The sequence below is a fragment of the Trematomus bernacchii genome, unplaced genomic scaffold, assembly GCF_902827165.1.
Source record: "Trematomus bernacchii unplaced genomic scaffold, fTreBer1.1, whole genome shotgun sequence".
In the NCBI taxonomy this organism is placed as follows: domain Eukaryota; kingdom Metazoa; phylum Chordata; class Actinopteri; order Perciformes; family Nototheniidae; genus Trematomus; species Trematomus bernacchii.
Genome location: NW_022987828.1, coordinates 5,144,536 through 5,167,262, shown reverse-complemented (window position 1 = coordinate 5,167,262; position 22,727 = coordinate 5,144,536). Strand labels below are relative to the sequence as shown.

General features: G+C 41.5%; 1 protein-coding gene across 3 annotated transcripts; it reads left to right on the top strand.

The window, feature by feature from the left end:
* Positions 1-1,930: 1,930 nt before the first annotated feature.
* Positions 1,931-21,898, top strand: map3k4 (mitogen-activated protein kinase kinase kinase 4). 3 transcript variants are annotated; one of them, XM_034152161.1, is made up of 27 exons: positions 1,931-2,190; positions 7,470-7,660; positions 7,767-9,193; positions 10,537-10,797; positions 11,201-11,353; positions 11,486-11,643; positions 11,801-11,917; positions 12,030-12,129; positions 12,284-12,367; positions 12,452-12,721; positions 12,808-12,957; positions 13,303-13,464; positions 13,608-13,741; positions 14,518-14,596; positions 14,713-14,791; positions 15,504-15,597; positions 15,938-16,060; positions 17,364-17,464; positions 17,553-17,633; positions 17,798-17,989; positions 18,089-18,159; positions 18,244-18,360; positions 18,447-18,606; positions 19,124-19,246; positions 19,563-19,669; positions 20,386-20,565; positions 21,058-21,898. In XM_034152161.1, the coding sequence occupies exons 1-27, from the start codon at positions 2,159-2,161 to the stop codon at positions 21,076-21,078; spliced, it is 4,767 nt and encodes a 1,588-aa protein (XP_034008052.1). In that variant the 5' UTR covers positions 1,931-2,158; the 3' UTR covers positions 21,079-21,898. The 3 variants fall into 3 exon arrangements, with proteins under 3 accessions (XP_034008052.1, XP_034008054.1, XP_034008053.1); XM_034152162.1 differs by lacking the exon at positions 1,931-2,190 and adding an exon at positions 2,328-2,459 and having other exon boundaries at positions 21,058-21,214; XM_034152163.1 differs by lacking the exon at positions 15,938-16,060 and having other exon boundaries at positions 21,058-21,214.
* The last annotated feature ends 829 nt before the right edge of the window (positions 21,899-22,727 follow it).

Genomic DNA, 22,727 nt, shown 5'->3' with positions numbered 1-22,727 from the left:
AGAAAGTGATTAGCATAATGTAAGATGATACGCCCCGATACGTAGATATAAAGCAAGTTCAGAGGCATGCTGGGTTTGTAGAGACAGGTGGCTTCAGTAAGAACTGAGCTCGGTTAAGTTAGAAACATATTGACGTATTTGAACTGGATGGATCCATAATTCATAAACATATTGTTGTTAAAACGACGACGGCGTCTTTTAATAACCGTAGTGAGGGAGACGACGAGCTACAACTGCATTTTCATCAAAACGAGCCGAGCTGAACAACTTGCATTGTTGTCTGTCTGCAGTCGGAGGAGAGACAAGTGAGCAGGGACCGTCCACAAAGTGCAGCACCGAAAGACACACTTCCAAAATATTCAATGACTACCCTTTGATACCGTCAACTTGAAATGCTTTTAAAGTATTTATTGTGTACCATATTCAATAACCTCAGTATTGTACAGTGCATTGCTACGAAAATAAAAAATGGGTTATACACAGTCTATGGTTATACTACAACATTTAGTTTGAAAAAGAACACCTTGGAAAGATTTTTTATGATTTTTTTTTTTTGTACAATATTCAAACAGGTGCTACCAAAATAACTTTATAAACCAACGCTCTCCTGCTGGTTATACCACACACTAACAAGTAAAACATTTATTTTGCATAATGTTGATGAATATTTCTTTTGTAAAATTGTCTCCTGCTCCAGCGCGGTCATAAAATCACAAAAATTGATCATATAAAAATGACCATTCTGCATTATAGATGTAGGTGTATTTCACTGCAAACTCTTTAGTAGGCCTACTTCAACTTATGTAAGCTTTTGAATGCAAGACATGTACTTGAAAAAGAGTGTTTTCGAACTGTAATAATACTTGTACTGGAGTGAAATATCAAAAGTATTCTACTGTGACTTCTGTAGAAACGTCATTTCATAAATGCAGTTTTTATGTAATGTTGAATTTTTATTGTGATATTACTGTTTTATCTTTGAATGGGCTGCCATTTTAAATTGAAAATGAGTTGTTTCTTCTTTTTAATCGCAACAAGTTTGCTTCTTGCCTTGTGATGAAGTGTAACGAAAACCTATACAGTATACACTATGGGAACAATATTAATTTGAGTATTTAATTTGTATGAATGACATTATTATAAATTCATACTTTAATTGTACATCCACACTAATTATGAATATGAATACACTATTTGGAATTTCTGGATTGTGAGTTACCATTGAAAACATTTTCAATTAACTTTTTTTGTTTTTAGGTATTTGTGGCCAACACTTGATTTTAGGTACAATTGACCAAATAATATTTATGAACAAACATGTAAAGATAAACTGTAACATTTAAGACTTGAATATAGACATTTTTGTTAGTAGCCTCATTAAGTTTGACTAACCAAGTGGACAACTGCTACAAGTCCACCAGGGGCCCCCAGAACCCCCAGAATGCATGGGCTGCTGCAATGGTACAGCATTACAGGAATACTGCATATCATTCACTGCAGGTGAGAAAAGAGGGGATTCATGGGCCCAAACAGATACATAGGGCAATGGGTCGCTGGTTACATTAGCTTCTTCTGAGAAATTCTTCATTCGTCACGGTGTTGCAGGACATGACAATGGGACCCTGACTGACATCATGTCACATTGGGTCCCTAGTAGCCTACTTTATTATTATCTAAGGCACTACAATACTCTCTGGTGATGGGGTAATGCCATCTGGAATGAGTTTCCCCATTCTTTCACTGACAACTAATGATTTTCATTAATAATTATTTAAATTATTCCCAGCAGTCATTTGAAGCATATTGCATTTTCCACTGCTCTAAAACAAATACTTTTTACTATGTTAATTCATCATATTTTGTCATGAGGTACTTTGAGGTTAATACCTAGCAGTGGGGCCCTGCACAGCTATGGCCGTAATGACCTATCCGAGTTGCCGTAGTAATGCAAAACTGTGGCACTCCTCCTCAATGAGCGTTGGAAAAATGGCGACGGCATACGCACAAGCGAGAGTCAACTGTGCCGGCGGATAGAAAGTGTTCAAAAGAGACACAATCCGCCTCTCTTGCAGAGATTTAACGGTGCAAAGTCTGTCTGATATCACTTAGACATGGTTTAGTCCATGCACGGCTAGGAACAAGAAGCCACTGCTTTGCTATGGAGCCTCCGGATCGCAACAAGCCCAGCAGGTATGCGAATTTGTTGAACAGACTCTACACCATCAGGACCTCGCACTTGCTAAATAGGGAGCTGAACGTAACACTATGGCGGCGCTTGCGCATCTCCTAGAAATCGACTTCCTGTCAAATAGTGGTAGGCGTGCAGTTACTGCATTTGCAACACTGGAGTTGCAAACTTTTTGGAGCAACATTGTTAGGCTAACTTTGCTGCAGATATTATCTTGTCGTCCGATTTTCTGTTGCTAGAGAGAAAGGAACAATGCTCGCCAAATGATAAGGTAACATTTACGAACAATTACCAACCGCTGTGCAACATGCCAGGGAATAAGCTAGCTAACATCCACTATTAGCTGTCGCTTGTCACTTTATTGTTCAGCCGCAAGTTCCCCAACAGAAACTGACCTACCTGTAACTAAATACTTTAAACAATGCGGACTCGTAAGGTTGAATACAAAGTGTGTTATTCATTATTTGAGTATGCCAGACCATGCATTTTAATAAAACACCGAAGCTTAAACTTCGCTTTCTTTAGCTAGCATGTGGCTCCACTGTTATTGTTAATCATCTAGCTCGACTTGGCGTTCGTGTTGTTGTCTCGCGGTCATCTGCTGAATCATGATATGCGCTTGTGGACTGTGTGCATTATACACTTAATGCATATGTAAAAAAATCATTATAATTGTTCCTTGTTGTGGTTTATAACTTTGTTGACAATCTGTTGCAAATGTATATGCAGCAGCAAATGTTTCACCATGATGTATGCATTTCTAGTGCTCAGATGACAAGGTTACTGAACGATACTTATGCAACCTCGCAGGGGAATGCATACACACAGACGGTCATAAGATGTTTTTGTCATATGTGCACGTCTTCTAATCGCAGTGTTTGTCCCTGACGGCTGGCGACAGACCCTCAGGATTCTGCTGTTATGTCTTCCCCTCTCCTCTATTTTCCATATATGCAGTAGTCTGTCTGTAGAGCGACTGACTTTGAAAGCATTTTTCACATTGGATCAGCTCTTTCATCTGCTTTGGTCTTGAGAAAATATCTTGTGTTTTGACTACTATTTCAGTATTGATTGTGTATCAGCCAGTTGTTATTCCCTTGCACCCTTGTTGTGACCACTCAGTGGACACACAAACAGCTTGCATGATTGTGCAATACTGATCCTAGCTGTCCGGCTTTGTTGCATAAAGAAAAATACTGAGTATTGCCATTGCTGGAAACAAGTTGAGATGATAACAAGATATGAATTATCCTGTTTTTCTCCAGCTGCATGTGTTTACACAGTTTAGGGTGAGAGGTAAAGCATACACTGAAGGGCTTTAGGTGTGTTTTTACAAGATAGCATATCCTGTTAGTGAGCCTAAATTTGGATCTGCCTGACAATCTGTTTGTGTTACCATTTCTATAGTATCTGGATTAGAAACATACACAACTTGCACCATTGTGAACAATGTAGCTTACATGGCCAAAGCTACAAGTGTGCAGGAACATAACATGAGTTTAATTTTCAATATGAAATCAATAGGTTTTGTTTTGGTACTTGTATGAGACAGGTCCTTTTTTACATACATCAGAAATATACCATAATTATATATCAGCTATTCTGAGAAAGATTCGTTATTTACTTGTTTGGCCATTTAGCGCTATCATTACCAAGTACAGAGGTTCTTTGTCAATAATGACTTGTTCCCAAAGTCAGTCTGAAGACATTGTGGCTAACATGCATTCCAGAGATTTCAGGATGTGGTGAACAGTGCGCAGTGGATAGCTGACTGGAGCCCCGGAGACGCTCATGGGTAGAACTCATTACTGCCTGCGTTTGCCAGGAGCACAGGCTGTATACAGATGGACCGTCCTCTAGTATTTCCTGACTGCATCCTGTCTCTGCCCACACCTGATTCAGAGAAATGTGTGCTGCTCCCACATGCTGCCACCCTCGTCTGCCATTTCCTTTTAAACAATCGGATCTTTGTAACTTCTAAAACTATGGCAGTTGTTCTTGTTAATACGCTGCAGGAGTGAAATCATCATGATAGAAGACAGGAAAGGAAAAGTGATTGTTCATTTAATTTTAAATGTATGATGTGCTTAACTGCAAGACAGTTGAATGAAAGTTGAAACTGACAAAGGCGTTGCTTATGACTGTACAGTGTCAGATTAAATGTTCTAGGTGGAGCAGACTACTGTCTGCACTGAATATATGATGCAAGTGGCATTAGGTGAAAAACATGTGATTACACCATTTACCTCATGCTGCAGCCCGTAGTCTGCAATCAGTGTCAACATCTAGATTCATTTACATCATGTGACTTGTTGTGGTTAATGGCATGCACCTCCACTGCTGCAGTATGGTCTATGACTTTTCTTAGTATGCAGGTATTTCCTGGTGTGAAGGGATTTTAAAACCAGATAGTAAGCACACAATTCTATTAGAATAAAGTGACTTTTTGCATTTAGTATCACTTCTTGCAGAAGCAAGCTCATCTGTTGCACAGTCACCAGTAAGACAGGTCGGGAGGTCCACGTTCTGGCAATGTCGCACTGTTCCAGAGAAGGGTGGGGTCAAGTACGTTGTGTGCTTTGTTTCTGAATTCTTTCTGAATTCTTTCAGCCTATGGCGCAAATTGCCTGTTTGTTTGGGATAGGCACGCAGAGCTCAGAGATGCATACTGTTGTAAGTATGAGCCTAGTTCCATTGAGATTTGCATGTGCACACGTTTTATATTCTCTACCCTTACTAGTTAACCATAGGTTGAAATTAGTAGCCAGTTGACACATTCTTTCTAGAGTGGGGGGTAAACACAATCTGGATTTAGCCTAGCCAGCAACAGTCATGCCAGCATGACCTAATTGGTAGAGAGTGTGCTCTTACAAAACCCCGGCCCCCTTTCTCCTCCTTTTCCTCTCTCTGAAAAATCCCCTTTAGTTTAGGCATTGTGAGCAAGTGTGCTCACCAACCAGCTGTGTGCTATTCAGCTGTGGGCCTCACGGGCCACGCGTCACAACTATACAATAGGGTGCCCCTTCCTGGTACAATGGTGTGGATGGTTGGTGTCAAAGGTCAGGCCCCCCTGACTCTGGCAGCCCTTCGTATCACTGCTTCAGTCGCTATATAGAAAAGACTCTCGATTTTGTGCTGTTTATTATGCACTCAGTGTTTCTGCCTAGGGGCTCTAGCATTCCACTGGCCTTTATTGGAGCCCCAATGAGCCATCAGATGAGCCATTGAGAGCAGCCAGACGCCATCTGCAGTGATAATTCACTAGTGGCAGCCAGGCAGGGACAGCTTGTGGACCATAGTGCTGCATCGGTTAACTGCAGGGCATGCAGGCCTGTAACTTTCCCTGTGAGGCCTTCGAGTAGGCTCTAGGAAGAAAGCAAATAATTCAGAAGAGGAATTTGGTCAGTCCTTTTCTGCAGCGTCTCATGGCAACCAAACAAACAACCGGCAGTGGTGGCGTCATTGGTTCCGCTGTCATTCCCGAGTGATTTAGTCATGCTGTTGTGCGTAGGGAAGTGTCTTTTTTTAAAACCTGGTCTCTTTCCCTCTCAAATGCATGCGCTATTTCTGTCTTCAGACACCCCACGCACCGGTGCATGCTTTGAAATGTTTACAAATGTACCCACATTGTGATCATATTTGTGATAAGCACATTAGAAGAGTTTGAGGGCATTTGCTGCTCTCTTTATGCAGTTTCCTGATAGCTGTCTCATTTTTGGCATTGCAATAGCACAGCAAATTGTCTGCTGTTGTTATGCTAAAAGCTTATTGCAACACACTAATTGCTTACTGTGCCGTTCTTGCGCCTGCATACTGAAAAGATCACTGTCGTGTCCAGCTCCTGCAGAACAAGCCTCTTCACAGTTTCCCATACAATGCAATGCACTTATAAAGGCACCAGTGTTCTTTCATGCAGGAGTTATTCTGTAATTGCAAGACTACTGCTGTGGTAAAATGGTGGTGCGATTGATTTTATTCTTCTGTTTCATTCAGGAAGTCTTGATCTGGAGTCTTTCTGCTTATAGAGTTGCAGGATTTGCAGCAGGTGTCTGTCTGCCTCGCGTGTCGTTCCACTGCTGCTCCCAGGGGAGTGTGTGGGACAGATTTTGCAGCGGGGCAGATGGGCAATAGAAGTCGGGTCTATCTCTCTCTTTATGTGGCTCTTTGAAAAGCTTAAGCAAGTGATTTCCAGATTAACCCCCCTCCCTTAACACACACACATACACACTTCCACAGCGAGAGTGTGCCCCTTTCAACTCAGTGTGCACAGACGCAGGCAGGCGCGTGTTGGGGTATGCCTTTGAGTCAGATGATCGATGGAGGGACACATGGCGACCAGCATTTATAACGCCTGTTTTCATACCCCCTGTTCCTTCTCTTTTTGTTTTTGTTGGCGGGGGTCAGACCTTCCAACCTTTCTCTCTAATCCTGTTAAAAACCCCTCAGGAAGGCATTAGGGAACAAAGCTCTGACATTGTAATCTGGAAAGGCGCGCTGCTCCACTCTCTACTTTTCTTTTCTTTCTTCTTTTCCTCTTTTCCCAGAAGGAAGTTATTGCAATGTTTCTTTTCTGCACAATTTGATGCAATGCATTCTGCCTTACATTTTCTGACATTCACAAGAAGAATGATTTCAAGAAACCATTATGTTCTCACTTAATTGTTGCTCAACATTAACGTTAAACACATGAAAGAGACTTTCTGTTTTGCATTAGCACTGTGTTTGCATCAATCTAACAACTGCTCCACACTTAGGCTGAGTGAGTCTCAGTGCTCCGTTAAATCTTGGCTTGTGCAGCATTTATGATGACGAAGCAGAAAGTGTTAATGAGGGTCACTATTTCTCCCTCTGGTTGAGCCAATATGTTTACTTAGACCAAGAGAGGGGGCCAGTAGTGAAGCCATAGATTATTATCCTGTTTCTGCACGGCTGTGGTCTTGCACAGAGTGTTTCTGCTGTGCATGACCACAGGAGAAAGTCAGGCTCCAGAAGACAGACGAGTCGTCAGTCTGATGTAGAAGCAGACATTCAGTCTAGTTGCAGTTTAGGAACCTGTTTGCCGTGGCCTTAAAGGAGGTTTGCTGCACACTCTGTTATGGATCCAAACAACCACAGTGTTTGACCTTGCACACACATTTCTTTGGTTTCATTATGATATGACTGAAATAGTTACGTAAGGCCAAAGCTCATTGGCTGGCTATATTACATATGTTTTTGTTGCAGATGATTGTAAAGATGCAAATGTTTTCTTCAGTGAAAATGTGTCATTAAATGTCGACAGGCCGGCCAAACCAGTGGGAGATGAATCCAGCCAGATCTCAGCGGTGGATGATACCTGGGATTCACCCAGCGAGGAAGAGGAAGTTATGTACGGCGCAACGCCTCCTTATTCCTCCCGCCAGATGAAACGCATGTCTGGCAAACATCAACGAAACATCCAGTCGAGGACTGCAGGTCGCTCTCCCAACAAGGGTAAGTTAATAAGTCTATTTGACTGAATGGAAATCTTTTGAAACAATGTTTTTCCTTTTTACATGAATTGTACTGACTCCGAGGGGGGATTTTCTGTTTATTCCAGTGGAAGTCACTCCACCCGTCGAGAATCCCAAGCCAGCAGTAGCTGTGCCCCCTGAGGAGCACAACTACAAGCAGGGCAAGAAACAGAGGGCAACCCAGCGCTCCACAGAGAGGGATCACAAGAAGACTTTTGAAGGCTCCTTCATGCTGGATCCACTCTCAAAGCCAAGCCCTTTCAGCACCCTCAACATGGATCCCAGGAAGCATTACTTGAGCTTGGGCTGCAGCAGCTGCAAACTTCCTGTGTCTATGCCCCACATAGTCCGGACCCACCGTCAGACCTCCAGGACAGACTGTCCCGCCGACCGCCTCAAGTTCTTTGAAACTCTGCGGCTGCTTCTCAAGCTTACATCTATGTCCTCCAAGAGGAAGGAGAAGGAGCAAAGGGGCCTGGAGAACATGGCTTTCATGGGTCACAACAACGAGGTCATTTGGTTGGAGCTGCAGGCTTGGCATGCACGACGCTCCACCGGCGACCAAGACCTTTTTCTTTTCACTGCCCGCCAGGCCATACCGGACATCATCAATGAGGTGCAGCACTTTAAGGTAAACTATGCCAGCCTTAGAGGGGCACAGTGTTTAGGGTCTCAAAATATTCATGAGGACTATCAGACTGTCCCAGATCTAGTCTGTGGAGAGGAGAGGGAGCCTGCCCTCGCAGAGACCAACCACTGTGGAGTAGACCCCTGGGGCTTTAACGCTTTCCCTTCACCTGCAATGAATGCAGCGGAGCCTCTGAGCTCCGGCACAGATTGCAGGGATCACCTTCAGCGCCAGCGGCTCGCGTTCGAGCAGGTCAAGCGTGTTATTGAGCTGCTGGAGTCCGTGGAAGCTTTGTATCCCTCTTTGCAGGCCCTGCAGAAGGACTATGAGAAGTATGCAGCGCGAGACTTCCAGGGCAGGGTGCAGGCGCTCTGTCTGTGGCTCAATATCACCCAGGACCTCAACCAGAAGCTGCGCGTTATGGCCACTGTGCTCGGCCTCCATGATTTATCCCGTATCGGGTGGCCTGTCTTTGAGATTCCTTCACCTCGCTGCTCCCGGGGCAATGAAGAAGAGGAGAATGAGGAGGATGAGGAGAACGATTCGACAGCCACTTTTACAGCTGAAAGCGATGGAGAGGACAGGGAGGCTGAGGACGATGAGGGGCTTCTGGGAAGTGTATCAGAGGAGGAGTTGTCTCCCACCCTGACTCCTAAATTTGCCCGGTTGTTGTCAGAAGAGGAGTTTCTCCCAACTGCTACAGCAGGAAGGGCAGAAATGATTGCAGGAGGAGTATTCTGCCCTACAGCCATCTACAGGCCGTTTGTGGATAAAGCTCTGAAACAGATGGGACTGCGTAAACTGATCCTTCGACTGCACAAGCTGATGGACCGCTCTCTTCAGAGGTCCAGAGCGGCGCTGCTCCAGCACACGCCTGCACTGGAGGTGAGCATCAATTCTTAACTGCAAATAAGTGTGGTTCACTTTTTCAGTATGCTGACACGAATGCACACACACAGGGAGACGTCAAAATGAACTATTACAAATGAAACCTTAAAAAGTAGGATTAAATATACATCAAAATGCAGCCTTTTGACCAGTTTAAAAAAAAATGGATGATCCGCCTAATTTAAATTGAAGTAAGTTATCTTTGGATTTTCTCAAACCAAAAAGCCATTTTTAAAATGTCACCTTGCACCTTCAGACATTGTGATGGCCTTTAAAAAATGTTTAAACAAATATATAGATCAATATGATATAATATTCAACAGATCAATCAAGAATAGATACACTCGATGGTCGAAGCTCTATATTTAAGATATGTTTTACATTGGCAGTTGGATTATTTCCTTTTGGACAAAACGAGACACAAGATCATTGACTATATTCTTTTTCAGCAAATTGATTTCAATTTCAGGTTTTTAAAAGCAATAATCAGCCTGAAGCATCATGTAATGCTTTACAGTCAGACTAGATGCAATTTCCCTCTCACAATTTCCAAGCAAAGGAACACTAGAATATGGGGTTTTAGAGCAGCATTGATATATTATTGTCAAATAACAATTCAAGAATACACATCAGAAGTATGTGTGATGAAACACAAGATATAATGCTCCTACATTTGTGCTAATGTATGTAATACATACTATACAATACTATTTGTGCCATATTCCAGTTATCATGGTATAAAGTTCTGTTTCAAAGCAGTCCAGACTTGCTGTATTAGTGGAGAGTGAACGCAGTCAAACAGTTAATTGTAATGTTCACAGTGTACATGTTAGTAATTTAATTAGGCACTTGAGGAAACAGCATTTGGAGCTTACCAGAAGCCAGGCTATAAACAGAGGGTGTGCAAACACGAGCTAGTGAAAGACAAAGAGAGCTGTAAAAGGAGAGGATTATTAGAAATTGAGTTTATTGCAAAGGATAATCACCTCATCTGTGTGTTGGAAATGTTGTTACCACTTTATGAGCTGTTGAGGAGTTGTTGTTTTTAAATACTGGGAATGTGAATTTGTTTATTGAGATTATGTTTATTTGCACAGATCAGATGGTCATATGTTTGTCAATTTAAACTTTATTGTGCAATCCAATAGAGATGCATCTCAAATGTTTGCAGATGCATGTTTGAGATTGGGCGGCAAGGATGCATAAAGCAACACAAAGTCTCAATATCATTTATTAGCATGCAAAATCCAATAAAAGTTTACAAATTCATGAGGCCAACTCTGTTAATATGGTCAGCCATGGTGCTGTATAGCACATGTTGAATGATCTTCCTCCCTCAGTTTGCAGACTTCCCTGACCCCATGCTGTACAGTGACTACCTGCCGGAGCTGTCGCGCCATGAGTCCTGCAGCGGCCCGGCTGACCCAGAGCTCGGAGCCGACCAGGTGTCCTGGGAGGATCTGCTGGACATGGACCTCCCCTCCTTCCGGCCAGCGTTCCTCGTGCTGTGCAGGGTCCTTCTCAACGTCATTCATGAATGCCTTAAACTGCGACTTGAACAGAGGCCTGCTGGAGAGCCCTCACTGCTCAGCATCAAACAGGCAAGCAGCTGTTATAAGTGACTCTTCTAAGCAGGTTGCCCCACTCATGCTGTATGACTGAACACAGATATATATATATATAGTTCCATTGCTGCTATTTTGCTTAAATAAAGGGCCCAGTGTTATGGCACTGTTGTTTCACCCAGTAGCCTAAACGTACGTGTCATTTCCATAGGGATGCAAGATTCCTATTTAGTTGAATAATTTGTTACTACTTTCCCAAGTCTATTAGAAAGTTGTGTAATACCTCTATATAGATTATCACATAAATGGTTAATCATAGTACATTTTGTCTCAAACTAAAAATATTGAAGTAATTGTTGTTAAAATGTTACTTGCCAGAACTAATAGGAGGAATTATATCGTATATAAATGCTAATCAAGTATTTGTTGTGCTTTGCAGTTGGTGCGTGAGTGTAAGGAGGTCCTTAAAGGTGGTCTTCTGATGAAGCAGTATTATCAGTTCATGCTGCGTGGCGTGGTGACTGATGCTCAGGGCTTGCAGACTAATGCCAATATTGATGAGTTTGAAGAGGACCTTCACAAGATGCTCGAGGTCAGACTCCTCTCCTTTCTCTACTTCTAGTTACAGCATTTAAATGTGGTTCCTCTTTAGAGAGACAGTCTCGCTGTATGCAATATTGAAATATAGGTTGTGGTGATCTAAAATATGTCGCTGTTTTTGTAGGTCTACTTTGACTACATGCACAGTTGGATCCAGATGTTGCAGCAGCTGCCTCAGGCCTCTCACAGCTTAAAGAACCTGTTAGAGGAGGAGTGGAACTTCACCAAGGTCATCACTCCTTACATCCGTGGAGGGGAGGCCCAGTCTGGGAAGCTTTTCTGGTTAGTTAGTTACTTACCTGCAAACTAAATTGGATTGAAGTTAAAGAGGAGTGATTACAGCCAGTGTAACCTGTTTGAAAAAGGACAGATGCCCATATAACTTTTCAGAGTGTTAATGATGATTATTGTAAAACTGAGAATATTCTCCTCTTTGCAGTGATATTGCTGGGATGCTGCTTAAATCCACTGGAGAGTTCCTTGATGCCGGCCTACAAAAGAGTGGCAATGAATTCTGGGAATGTGCAGATGACAGCACCGCCTCAGATGAGATTAGGTAAGAGGTATCATTTGTTTTTTTCGAATTCTGCTTTAGTCAGTGTTCATATCTTTACTGTCCCAGTGGAGACAACAACTTTGACAATCTTTAAACATTCTCGTTCTTCAAGGCGGTCAGTAATCGAGACTAGTCGGTCCCTCAAAGAGCTGTTCCACGAGGCCAGGGAGCGGGCGTCCAAGGCTCTGGGCTTTGCCAAAATGCTTCGCAAGGTGAGAGACGGCAGCAAAGAATTGTATCTCCCCTGAAATAGAAAGCCATAACAGTGCTGAACTGGCAGTTTATCTATGACCCTGTTTTCTCTGCTCACCAAAGAACTGGGACTTTGTGTTCTGACACACACTTTGTTTGATTCCCTATGTGCAGGATTTAGAAGTTGCTGCAGTTTTCAGTATCACTAACGGGGTGACCTGTCTCCTGGATGCACTGAAGAAGGGAAACTATGTCAAGGTGCCTTTGTGTTTGAATTCATTTAACACATTTTTCAATCAAACCTATTTATGAACCTGTATAACCTTCTTTTTATATATCCAGGTTCAGGTTCCAGGCTTGGAGGAGCTGCAGGTTTTTGTCCCCTGTGGCTTGATGGACCAGAGGCCTCTCATCCTGCAGCTTCTCAACGCCGCGGCTGGCAAAGACTGCTCCACAGAGCCCGATGAAATTGCAGAGGATGAGGCCTACCTGCTCATGAGTAAACACGGAGCCGGGGACTCGAATACCGACTCTGACTGGGCTCAGTGGGACGGAGAGCTGCTCAAACTGGTCCCTCAGGTGGAAACTGTAGACACACTAAGAGCCATGAAGGTATGTGACATCTTCTTATGTTTAAATGTGCGTATGTGTGTATTCCTCTTGTTTACAACTCTCCCATTGGTCAAATGTGATTTCAGGTGGATAGCATGCTCTTGATAGTGATGCAGTCAGCTCATCTGGTGGCCCAGCGAAAAGCCTTTCAGCAATCCATGGAGGAAGTGCTCACTCTTAGCCGAGAGCAAACATCGAGTCAGCCGCTCATCGCCAGTGCACTGGAGGAGCTCAAGGTACTTCATTAGCCACACAATATGATTTGTAACTCATTAAAATATGTGTAGTATGTTGTGTTTTTGTAAAAACAGCTGCATGTTGATGTCATACTTTTCACTACATACGCTGTCTTATTCCCCTACATTTCACACCTGAAAATAGACACACCAGGCCGGATTTTAGAAGTTATTCTCAAAAAGGAAATCACTCAACTCTCATATCTAGTTCATTCAGAGCCACGATACCACACATCCGTTCTCTCTTGTGTTATCAGTTTTGAATGCTTCCACTCGTAGCTCTGACTTTAAGGTGTTCTACTGAAACGGTTCTATACAATAATACATTTTTCTCTCTCATCAAAGAATGAGGCACTACAGCTTTGCATTAAGATCAGCACTTCCATCGACCGGGTGGAATACATGTTCACAACTGAGTTTGAGGCAGAGGTGGAGGAGTCGGAGTCGGCCACTCTGCATCAGTACTACAGGGAGGCCATGATACAGGGCTACAATTTTGCCTTTGAGGTAACTTTAATGCTTTGGATGCTACATATATGTTCCTTCTGCACAGATATGTCTTGTCCACTTCTCTCACTCACTAAGGTTGTTCTTGTAGTGATGGGCAGTTATTCCTCCTATAACTTTGTTGGCTTTTTTGTTATTTACAGTACCACAAGGAGGTGGTGCGCCTGATGTCAGGGGAGTTCAGGCAGAGGATCGGGGAGCGCTACATTACTTTCGCCCGCAAATGGATGACCTATGTCCTGACCAAATGTGAGAGTGGCAGGGGCACCAAGCCCAGGTAAGGCCTTACTTTCCATCAATTATGAATTTGAAGTAATTTACTTCTGTTTTTGTTTTTGCCCTCTGTTTGAATATGTCGCTCAGGGATGCTTTTCGAAGCCCTATTATAAATAAGCTATCCTGTTATTGACAATACGCTTGGATAATAGAAGTTAACATTGATTCCCATCAGCCTAATCAAACTGCAGACTAAGATTGAGGAAAGCTTAAGATGTATTCTCACAGTATGATTCACTGAAGATAAGTGGGGTGTTTATAAAGACCTTATTTGCCTTGCTGTATTTTTAATTATATTAAATGCACATTTGTGTAAGCTCTCTTCTTCAAGAGCTTTGGCTTTGAGCTATAACAAGCGGCCATGGCAACATTGTGCTCTGATAATAGAGGGAAGCCTTTAGGTAGTGTTTTGCACACATTCGATGTATTATTTTCTCTGGCTTGTTTTTATAAATATCGAGCAGATGCGCAAACAAAAATAGGCACACTTATTGTGAGCATAAGTCAGTTGTCATATTTGTTAAATATTCCAACATATGACCTAGTGTTCCCACAGAGGAGCACACAAGGAACTAGTTATAAGAACAAGATACGGACACTGAAACCTCTTACATAATAAATCAAACTATTTTAGAGCACAGTCAACTCATATATTTCTCAATTCATTATGAAATATTTGTGTATGATCTTCAAAGTGATGAGTATGTGAATTTGGTTGAAAACAGTACAGTGTGAAGCTTTGGAACATGCTGATTGACTCTTATGTTTGACCTGCAGGTGGGCGACTCAGGGTTTTGATTTTCTTCAGGCTATCGAACCTGCCTTTATATCAGCATTGCCAGAGGATGACTTCCTGGTAATGATGCCTGTTTTCTTCCCTTTGTCATTCCCAAGAAAGAATCACCACGAGCATGCTTTAAACATAATGGCTTTTTTAACCTGTCAATTGTGAATTTACATGTCTTTTTGCAGAATTTACAAGCTTTGATGAATGAATGTATTGGACATGTGATTGGAAAACCTCATAGCCCAGTCACCGGCCTGTACATTGGTAAGAGTCTCCTCTGTCATACAAACTATTAGTGACTTGCATATCTGGAGTTTAGGATTTATATCTGTTGATATTCTGTAGAAGGTTTACAACCAGGTGGACAGGCTGTTACACAAAGCAGGAGCAACGGCAATGTAATACTAATTCAGTTTACATAGCAAAGAAGCTTTGTGTAATCTGAAATGTCTGAAAACCCTCAATGATTACTGAGACTCATATAAGCAACTCAATGCTGCTGCTCTGTGGTCAAAGTAGAAAACTGTGGTTTCCCTAGGCAAGTGTGAAAATGATAACCGAGAAGCAGGTTTATATTGTAAAGATATATTTGTTCACTAAACAAAGACAGACTAAAAACCAGGTCATCTGCAGAATGGAAATCTTAATGCCATTTAAAAACAAATTAAATATAATAAGTAATATACAAAAGTAGTGTTTATTGAAAAATAATTTAGGTAGAACAGTTTTTTCAGAACTGAATGTCTTCTGTGAACTGGATGGAGTTAAAAGCAACACCATACAGTGACTTTTAAACGTTAAGATATCCACCTGACTAATCTATGTATGCAGTTATAAAAACACGAGTGCTTTATACAGCAAAGTTAATTGAATTTGTTTTTTCTGTGTTTCATTGTAGATATCTCCCAAACTTTGAACTAAGTTTCCTTTTGTTGGTGTAGTGACTAAATTAGGGATTTGGTGTTTTTCTTTTCAGCTCCCAGGAATAGTCCTCGTCCTGTAAAGGTCCCTCGCTGCCATAGTGACCCACCGAACCCCAATCTGTTTATCCCTAATGCTGAAGGTTTCAGGTAGGTGCTTGCAGTTACATGGCTATACAATAATCTGTGTGCTAACTGTGCTCTTTCCTGCATGGCTCATTGTGCTTCATCCCATTTGCTTTGTATGCATACTCATGTTTTTGCGCTGTAGTTGATGAGCTTGTGTTTGATGTGAGCTTCTGTGTGTTTTCTGTAAGTCAGTGGTGTTTTATTTTTTTATTTGTGTACTGTCTGAGCGAGTGTGTGTGTGTGTGTGTGTGTGTATGTCGTCCAACCAGCCACCCAGTCACACACAAACATGTCCCACATCCCACTCAAGCCACCTTTCCTCCCAAGGCAGAGATCCTCAGTTTGTTTTTTCACCACACAGCTCTCGAAGTCTCCCCTGCGACCTCCGGAACCAGCTGTTCCCCAACGGCCCCCGCCCCGTCCCTCAGGGCCCGGGGGAACAGAGCCAGAGCAAAGCACCCAGCAGCAGCCCCGGTGACGTCAGGTAGCCTTGCCCCCCCCCCCCCCCCCCCAAGTCACCTGCTAGAAACCGCTGTCCAAAAACAGCCAGAGACAAAAACAAAAGCCTTCTGAAAATTGAAGAAGGAGATTGCTTCAAATTCAACAGTGTATTTCAAAAATATAGCAATAATGAAACACTGTGTGTATGATATTGATCCTAAAGAGAGATACATTTTAAATTGCATTGATCTTTTGTAGTTTTAGTGTTAGTTTAAGTTTCAACGAATAGTATATTTGGACAACAAACCATTCCCCTTTAGTTTTTTAATGCAGTATTTCCCTTTACAATACCTGAAATGTTATTTTAGTTATTTTATGCACTGATGCTGCCTTTCCAGCATGGCCGTGCTGATCATTTAAATCACTAATAGACTTACTACAGCTTAAATGAAGTTCGAGAAGATGATATGCTATGATACTATCCATAATAAAAGGCACAGCATTGATTTTACAAAAGAAAATTCACCAGAAAATCCTCAGAATGGACATTATAAGCAGCATTTCCAAGTGCTAATGTAGCTTTTAAAAGCCCCCCTAAATGTCACAGAATCAGACAAATAGCATTACACAAGTGTTGTTATGAGTTAAATGAGGAGAATGTGATTGTTGTGCATGGTGTGAAAATGAAAAACAAAACGCAGTACTTCAATGAAACGAGCGGGCTATGACACTCTGCTTTTTAGTGCTATTAACATCAGTCCTGCTTTGATGCTGGTGATTCTCTGCAATTATATTTCTGGCTTATTCCTGTGTGTTTATGAAATCAGAACATGCACTCTAGAGATCTAATCTTTCAGGCTGTGCAATGACCGATGCATGCTGACTGCTAATGGGCTTCCAACAACATACTCGGCTTAATCTCTTGAAAATTCTGAAGATTTCATCTGTATTTAGTTTCCCTGATACTGACTAACCTGCGTGGAATTATTTAATATTTCATTAGTGAGATTGTCTATGCAATTTACAGTATTTATGTAATTTTCAGTCCAGGAATATTTGACTCCAAAGCATCTCAAGTGGAAGATGATCCCTCACCCTTTTCAAGTCAAAGTGGCTCATATCATTAAGATGCTTTTAGAAAGCAGCCGCTTGTATTTCTATAATTTTCCACAGTTAATTAAACGTAAATGACTCACTAAGTGCATGGCATTTTGAGATGATGAAAAATAAAGTGCAATCTTGGCACTCTGCGTTGATCCTTAATTTGGCCATTAAACAGTGAAGGTCCCAGACTGGGGTTTTGATGGAAGCACTGTATTGCATCTGTTTCTTTCATGTTCCTGCAGGGGATCCAGTTACCACGAGAACGACCGTCTGTCGTCGGTGGCAGCGGAGTTGCATTTCAAATCTCTGAGCCGCCACTCCAGCCCCACAGAGGACAGAGAAGGTGGGTGCATCAGTGCTATGCATTGATCCACATTGTGCATAGTAATCCTACTTTCGGCTGAATTTTCTCCTGTCATTTCTTTACCCAGAACCCACCTATCCTAAGGCAGACCCTAACAGCGCTGCTCGGCGAAGCTGGGAGCTCCGCACCTTTATCAGCCAGTCCAAAGGTGAGACTTTAGAGTGAAGAGGCATTAGACACTATTATGTGTTAATGCCTATATTAAGCCCTTTGAATTGCCCTTGTATCTGAAATACATAAATAAACTAACCCTAATAGGGAATGTTTTCCAACAAGAAAATAATAAATCTTGTTCCCCGTATCCAATCTCAGACACTGCCGCACGGCAAAGCCCCATGGAGGCCGTCCGTCGCTCAATCCGAAAGTTTGAGGACAAGCGCTACAGTGTGATGAAGCAGCGCAACATCATCGGCCAAGTGTGTCACACACCGAAGTCCTACGATAATGTCATGCACGTTGGGCTCAGGAAGGTGACGTTCAAGTGGCAGAGGGGCAACAAAATAGGTACGGCTGACTACTGATTTTTCCTTTATCAGTTTTTCCTGTGATGTGTGTTATGTGTCACTCACACAGACAATGATGTAATGTTTGTGTGTGCAACAGGTGAGGGCCAGTATGGGAAGGTGTACACCTGCATCAACGTTGACACCGGTGAACTGATGGCCATGAAGGAGGTATGCAACATTAATTAATAGGGTTTTTAAATAATCAGTAGATCTGCAGGTATTTGTAAAAGTTGTTTGTCTTTTTCCAACCAGATCCGTTTCCAGCCAAACGATCACAAAACAATCAAGGAGACGGCAGATGAGCTGAAAATATTTGAAGGCATTAAACACCCAAACCTGGTGCGATACTTCGGAGTGGAGCTCCACCGGGTAAGAGGCACATGTTAACCTCTGCGAAGCATCACATGGTGTATACTGAAGGAGTTTGGTCTAAGTTGTAATGCTCTCACCTGTAGGAGGAGATGTACATCTTCATGGAGTACTGTGACGAGGGCACGCTGGAGGAAGTGTCCAGACTGGGGCTGCAGGAGCACGTAATCAGGCTCTACAGCAAACAGACCATCACAGCCATCAACGTGCTCCATGAACACGGCATCGTCCACCGGGACATCAAGGGTCAGTGTCAAATGCTCTTTTTCATTCTTTCTTTTTCTTTTTTCTTTTTTACACATAACACAACGCTTACATGCGCTACATTAATGCACATCTTTGGGACTACATCTCCGAACATTGCATATTCTTTTTAAACTTCATACTGTAAAACTTTGCACATTCCTTGGACCATTTTTCACATTTCTGCTCAAACTTGCACTTCTATTAATGCGCATCTTATTTATTTTAATTCTGATATATTGTACATATTTTTTAAGTATTTTTCCTATTTTACTATAATTTGATGTGTATCAAAATATATGTGTATAAAATGTGTATATTTTCCTTGTTTTATTTCATTTAATTTCCTTACAGTTTTTATACAGTAGTATGAACCAATACACCAAAAGCAAATTAATCATATGTGAATAATTCACAATAAAGCAGATCATAATCAGATTCTGGAAGTACGGAACGTTTTGATAGATCTGAGAATGTTCTCTAACCCAAATGTACTTTCTGTCTTATCTTATCATACCAGGAGCCAACATATTTTTGACATCGTCGGGCCTGATTAAGCTCGGTGACTTTGGCTGTTCCGTCAAGTTGAGGAACAACACTCACACCATGCCAGGGGAGGTGAACAGCACTCTGGGAACAGCAGGTAAGAAATTATGTTTGTGTCTGGATGCCACCACCAGGGGTCACTGTGGCTTGTTCTTTAACTTTCTCCCCTTTTACCAAACGATGTCCACCCACATCATATCATTGATACGTCTTGGGTAGTCCTTGTGTCTTATGTAACGCCTTGGTGTTTAATTTGTTTGGTATTCGTTTTTACATAAAAACGTCCCAATGTTTTCCCCCATTGATATCATGGAATTATATACAAATATATATCTGAACCCTACATATTATTTTATCGCTGATAAATAAATCATAATGTTTAATAACTCTTTGTTTTTTTCTGTCTTAATTAGCATACATGGCACCTGAGGTCATCACCAGAGCAAAGGGCGAAGGTCACGGTCGAGCAGCGGACATCTGGAGTTTGGGCTGCGTTCTCATTGAGATGGTGACTGGAAAGGTAAGGAGTGATGGGAAAAAAAACAAAAAACATGTTCTTGCTTATGTTAAGAATTTAGCATTGGTTTCAAATATGTATTTGTGTATGGATGTTGCAATTACACAGAGCTTTAGCAATACTGTATGTAATTATGGTCATGCTGATAAAGCTATTGAATTTAAAAGCACAAATCCTCTACATTTCAACAAGCTTGGATCATATTGAGGATGTTTTCTATGCTGCAAATAAAGTATGCTAAGTAAGAAAGGCTGAAATACTTTTGAGTTATTGTTGCTCTGTTATAATTATTATAATGGAAAACAAGAGATGCATTGTTGATCAGCTGTTGCGTCCACATGAAAGGATTGTATTTCAGTCGAGTTAAGTGAAATTTAAAGATTTAACATTTTAAATTAAAATGTTTTGATTGTGAGATGCTGTTGCTTTGGCAACAACTTGCTGTTTCAGTCTGACACAATCCACAGAGCTGTTAGCCCTCTAGCAAAACTGCCTAAGTTGAAAAACCATAGAGGATCTTTGGATAAAAATAGCCGTCTAAAAGCTACCAAACCTGCTAGTTAAGCTTGTCAAAGACACATTTTGGACCTAATACTATAGGTCTTAAAGGTATTTCCTCCTTTCTTACTACTTCAGGAAATTCCCTTTACTAAAAACAGAAGAAAATAAACCCACAAGGAAATGATGTTATGTTCTAATCTTTTAATATCAACCTGCAGAGGCCCTGGCACGAGTATGAGCACAACTTCCAGATCATGTACAAAGTAGGCATGGGCCACAAACCCCCCATCCCGGAGAAGCTGAGCACAGAGGGAAAAGACTTCCTCGGTCACTGTCTGGAGAGCGAACCCAAACGGCGCTGGACCGCTAGCATGCTGCTAGACCACCCGTTTGTCAAGGTGAGACACTGCTATGGAAAATGGCTTAAATGAACAGAGCAGAACTGATGTTTAAAGGTCAACTATTATGCAATATGATTATTTTGATGTGTTTTATACATAAAATGTGTCCCCGGTGTAGAGACACAAAGGGTCAGAAAATACAACCCTCCCTTTTCCTCCGTACCCACATCTCTAAAAATCGGGGGTTCAACGGAGCTGATCCAGATTTGCTGCGGTCATGGCGACATTACTAAAATGTGGGCTGGCTTTACGTTGAACTCCTGGCAAGGTCCCGCCCACGGCCCTATGGTCCACTATCAGAAACGTTGCTGTATCAGAAACAATGTGCGACGTGTTTTGGGAGAAATATGGTCTGTGTTTACATTAGCAAGCATCTAAAAATAGTATAATAGGAGCCCTTTTAAAGTGAAAACGCTTCCATTTAAGTTATTGTTTTGGCAAACTGGTCATCCAAAAAGCTCCCATTACAGCATCTCTTGTCTGTTTTAGGTTTGTACGGATGAAGAGTGAATGGACCCTCTTCTGCAGCTTCCACGTTTACAAATGAAAGCACTACTGTACACGCTGTCTGGAAAAGAAAAAAGAACTGGACGCGGAGAAGAGGAAGTGACAGCTGAAGGCACATGGAGTTAAACTGAGGAACTAATACAATATCATTTCAGAGGACAACTGGACCTATGGAGGATAGCGTCGCTGTCATTATCCACACATGGTCTCGGGGGGAGGGGCAAGGTTGGGATTGTACATACTGTAAGAATAGGATTGGCTTTAATTCTTGTATAAACAATATTGTAAAGTAACTATTGCCACATTTGTTGTTCTCACTGGTGAAGAGACCTCTCAAAAGGCATTGGGGAATACATTTTTTTTTTTTTTTTTAAATCTATGGCACTTTCAAACTGTTTACCCAAGGGGCAGTTAAGAAGAGGAGGGAGGAATCTTATTTTTCCTAGAGGCTGAAAAATGTGTGGTAAGCCTCGCTGAAAGGAAGGAGACACTGGTTTACCTTTGATGAAATGAACACCATCCAAATATTCTAATTAATTTATCTCTTGTCATTTGGCACTAGGAAGGATTTTTTTAATGTATTATTCTTTGCCTTTGCTGAGGAGTAAATGTCAAGTTGGAGCAATGTTCAAGTCAAATGCTCGCCACTGTTCATGTGACCGGAGCGAAGCCAACGAAGAGGATAACCCTCCCTGCTGCTGAACACAACACATCCACAAACACACACTGACACACACACAACTTCTGGTCCTCTGCTGCTCTTACAGTGTTTGCTATGTACAAACAATATTAATAAACCAATCGTTTTGTTTTTTTAATGAAATGTGTTTGTGTTCTTCTACCTTGAAAATGCCATTTATAATTACAATGCTATCAAATGGCTAGGTAGTTTAATTTCGAGTTGACATATCTATAAAAACCTATTAATTGTGTTTTAGATTTGGTAAATATATATGTTACTAATCAATTATAGAGCTGTTAAAATCCTTCTATAATAATAATATTTGGGTAAATGGGGTGTGAAAACATTTCCTTAAATAAGAGGGTGCAGAGATTAGCTGGACCAAAATAATAAACTTTATTTTTACAGCATTTATTGAACAAAGTTACAAAGAGTTATTCGCGTGTGCAATGGATGCCGGTATTCATACATCTATGGATATGAATAAAGTAATTATTATTTACTATCATGTTTGTGGTAGCGATGCACTGATTGATTATTTTATTTACTGTACACTAGCTGTAGCTGTAAAAGCAGGGTTCACTATTTTCATTATTTTTCGAATGAATGTCCAACAACTAATATGGAATATATTTCTGTCATTAAGTGATTCATTGTAGCTCAGTTGTCTCTGAGGAGTGTTTTTGTTAAGCAACAGTGCAAAAACGTAGATGTCCTTCTCAAGCCAAACGGAAGTGACCAGTAAGTCAGTTGATGACTCGTGCGTCATTATTATTTCACCCTGCAGATGCACGAGTGTAATCAGCTAAAAATAAATCGGAATCTATTTTAAAGCTTCTAGCTTTCCAAATATTGTAATTATCAAAAATACATAAACTATCATTCTTCTGGCCGCTGTATAGATCATTCAGAGGACCCAGTTATGTTAAGTCTTTCTCTACATTATAGGCTCTGGTTGCTAAAAAAGAAA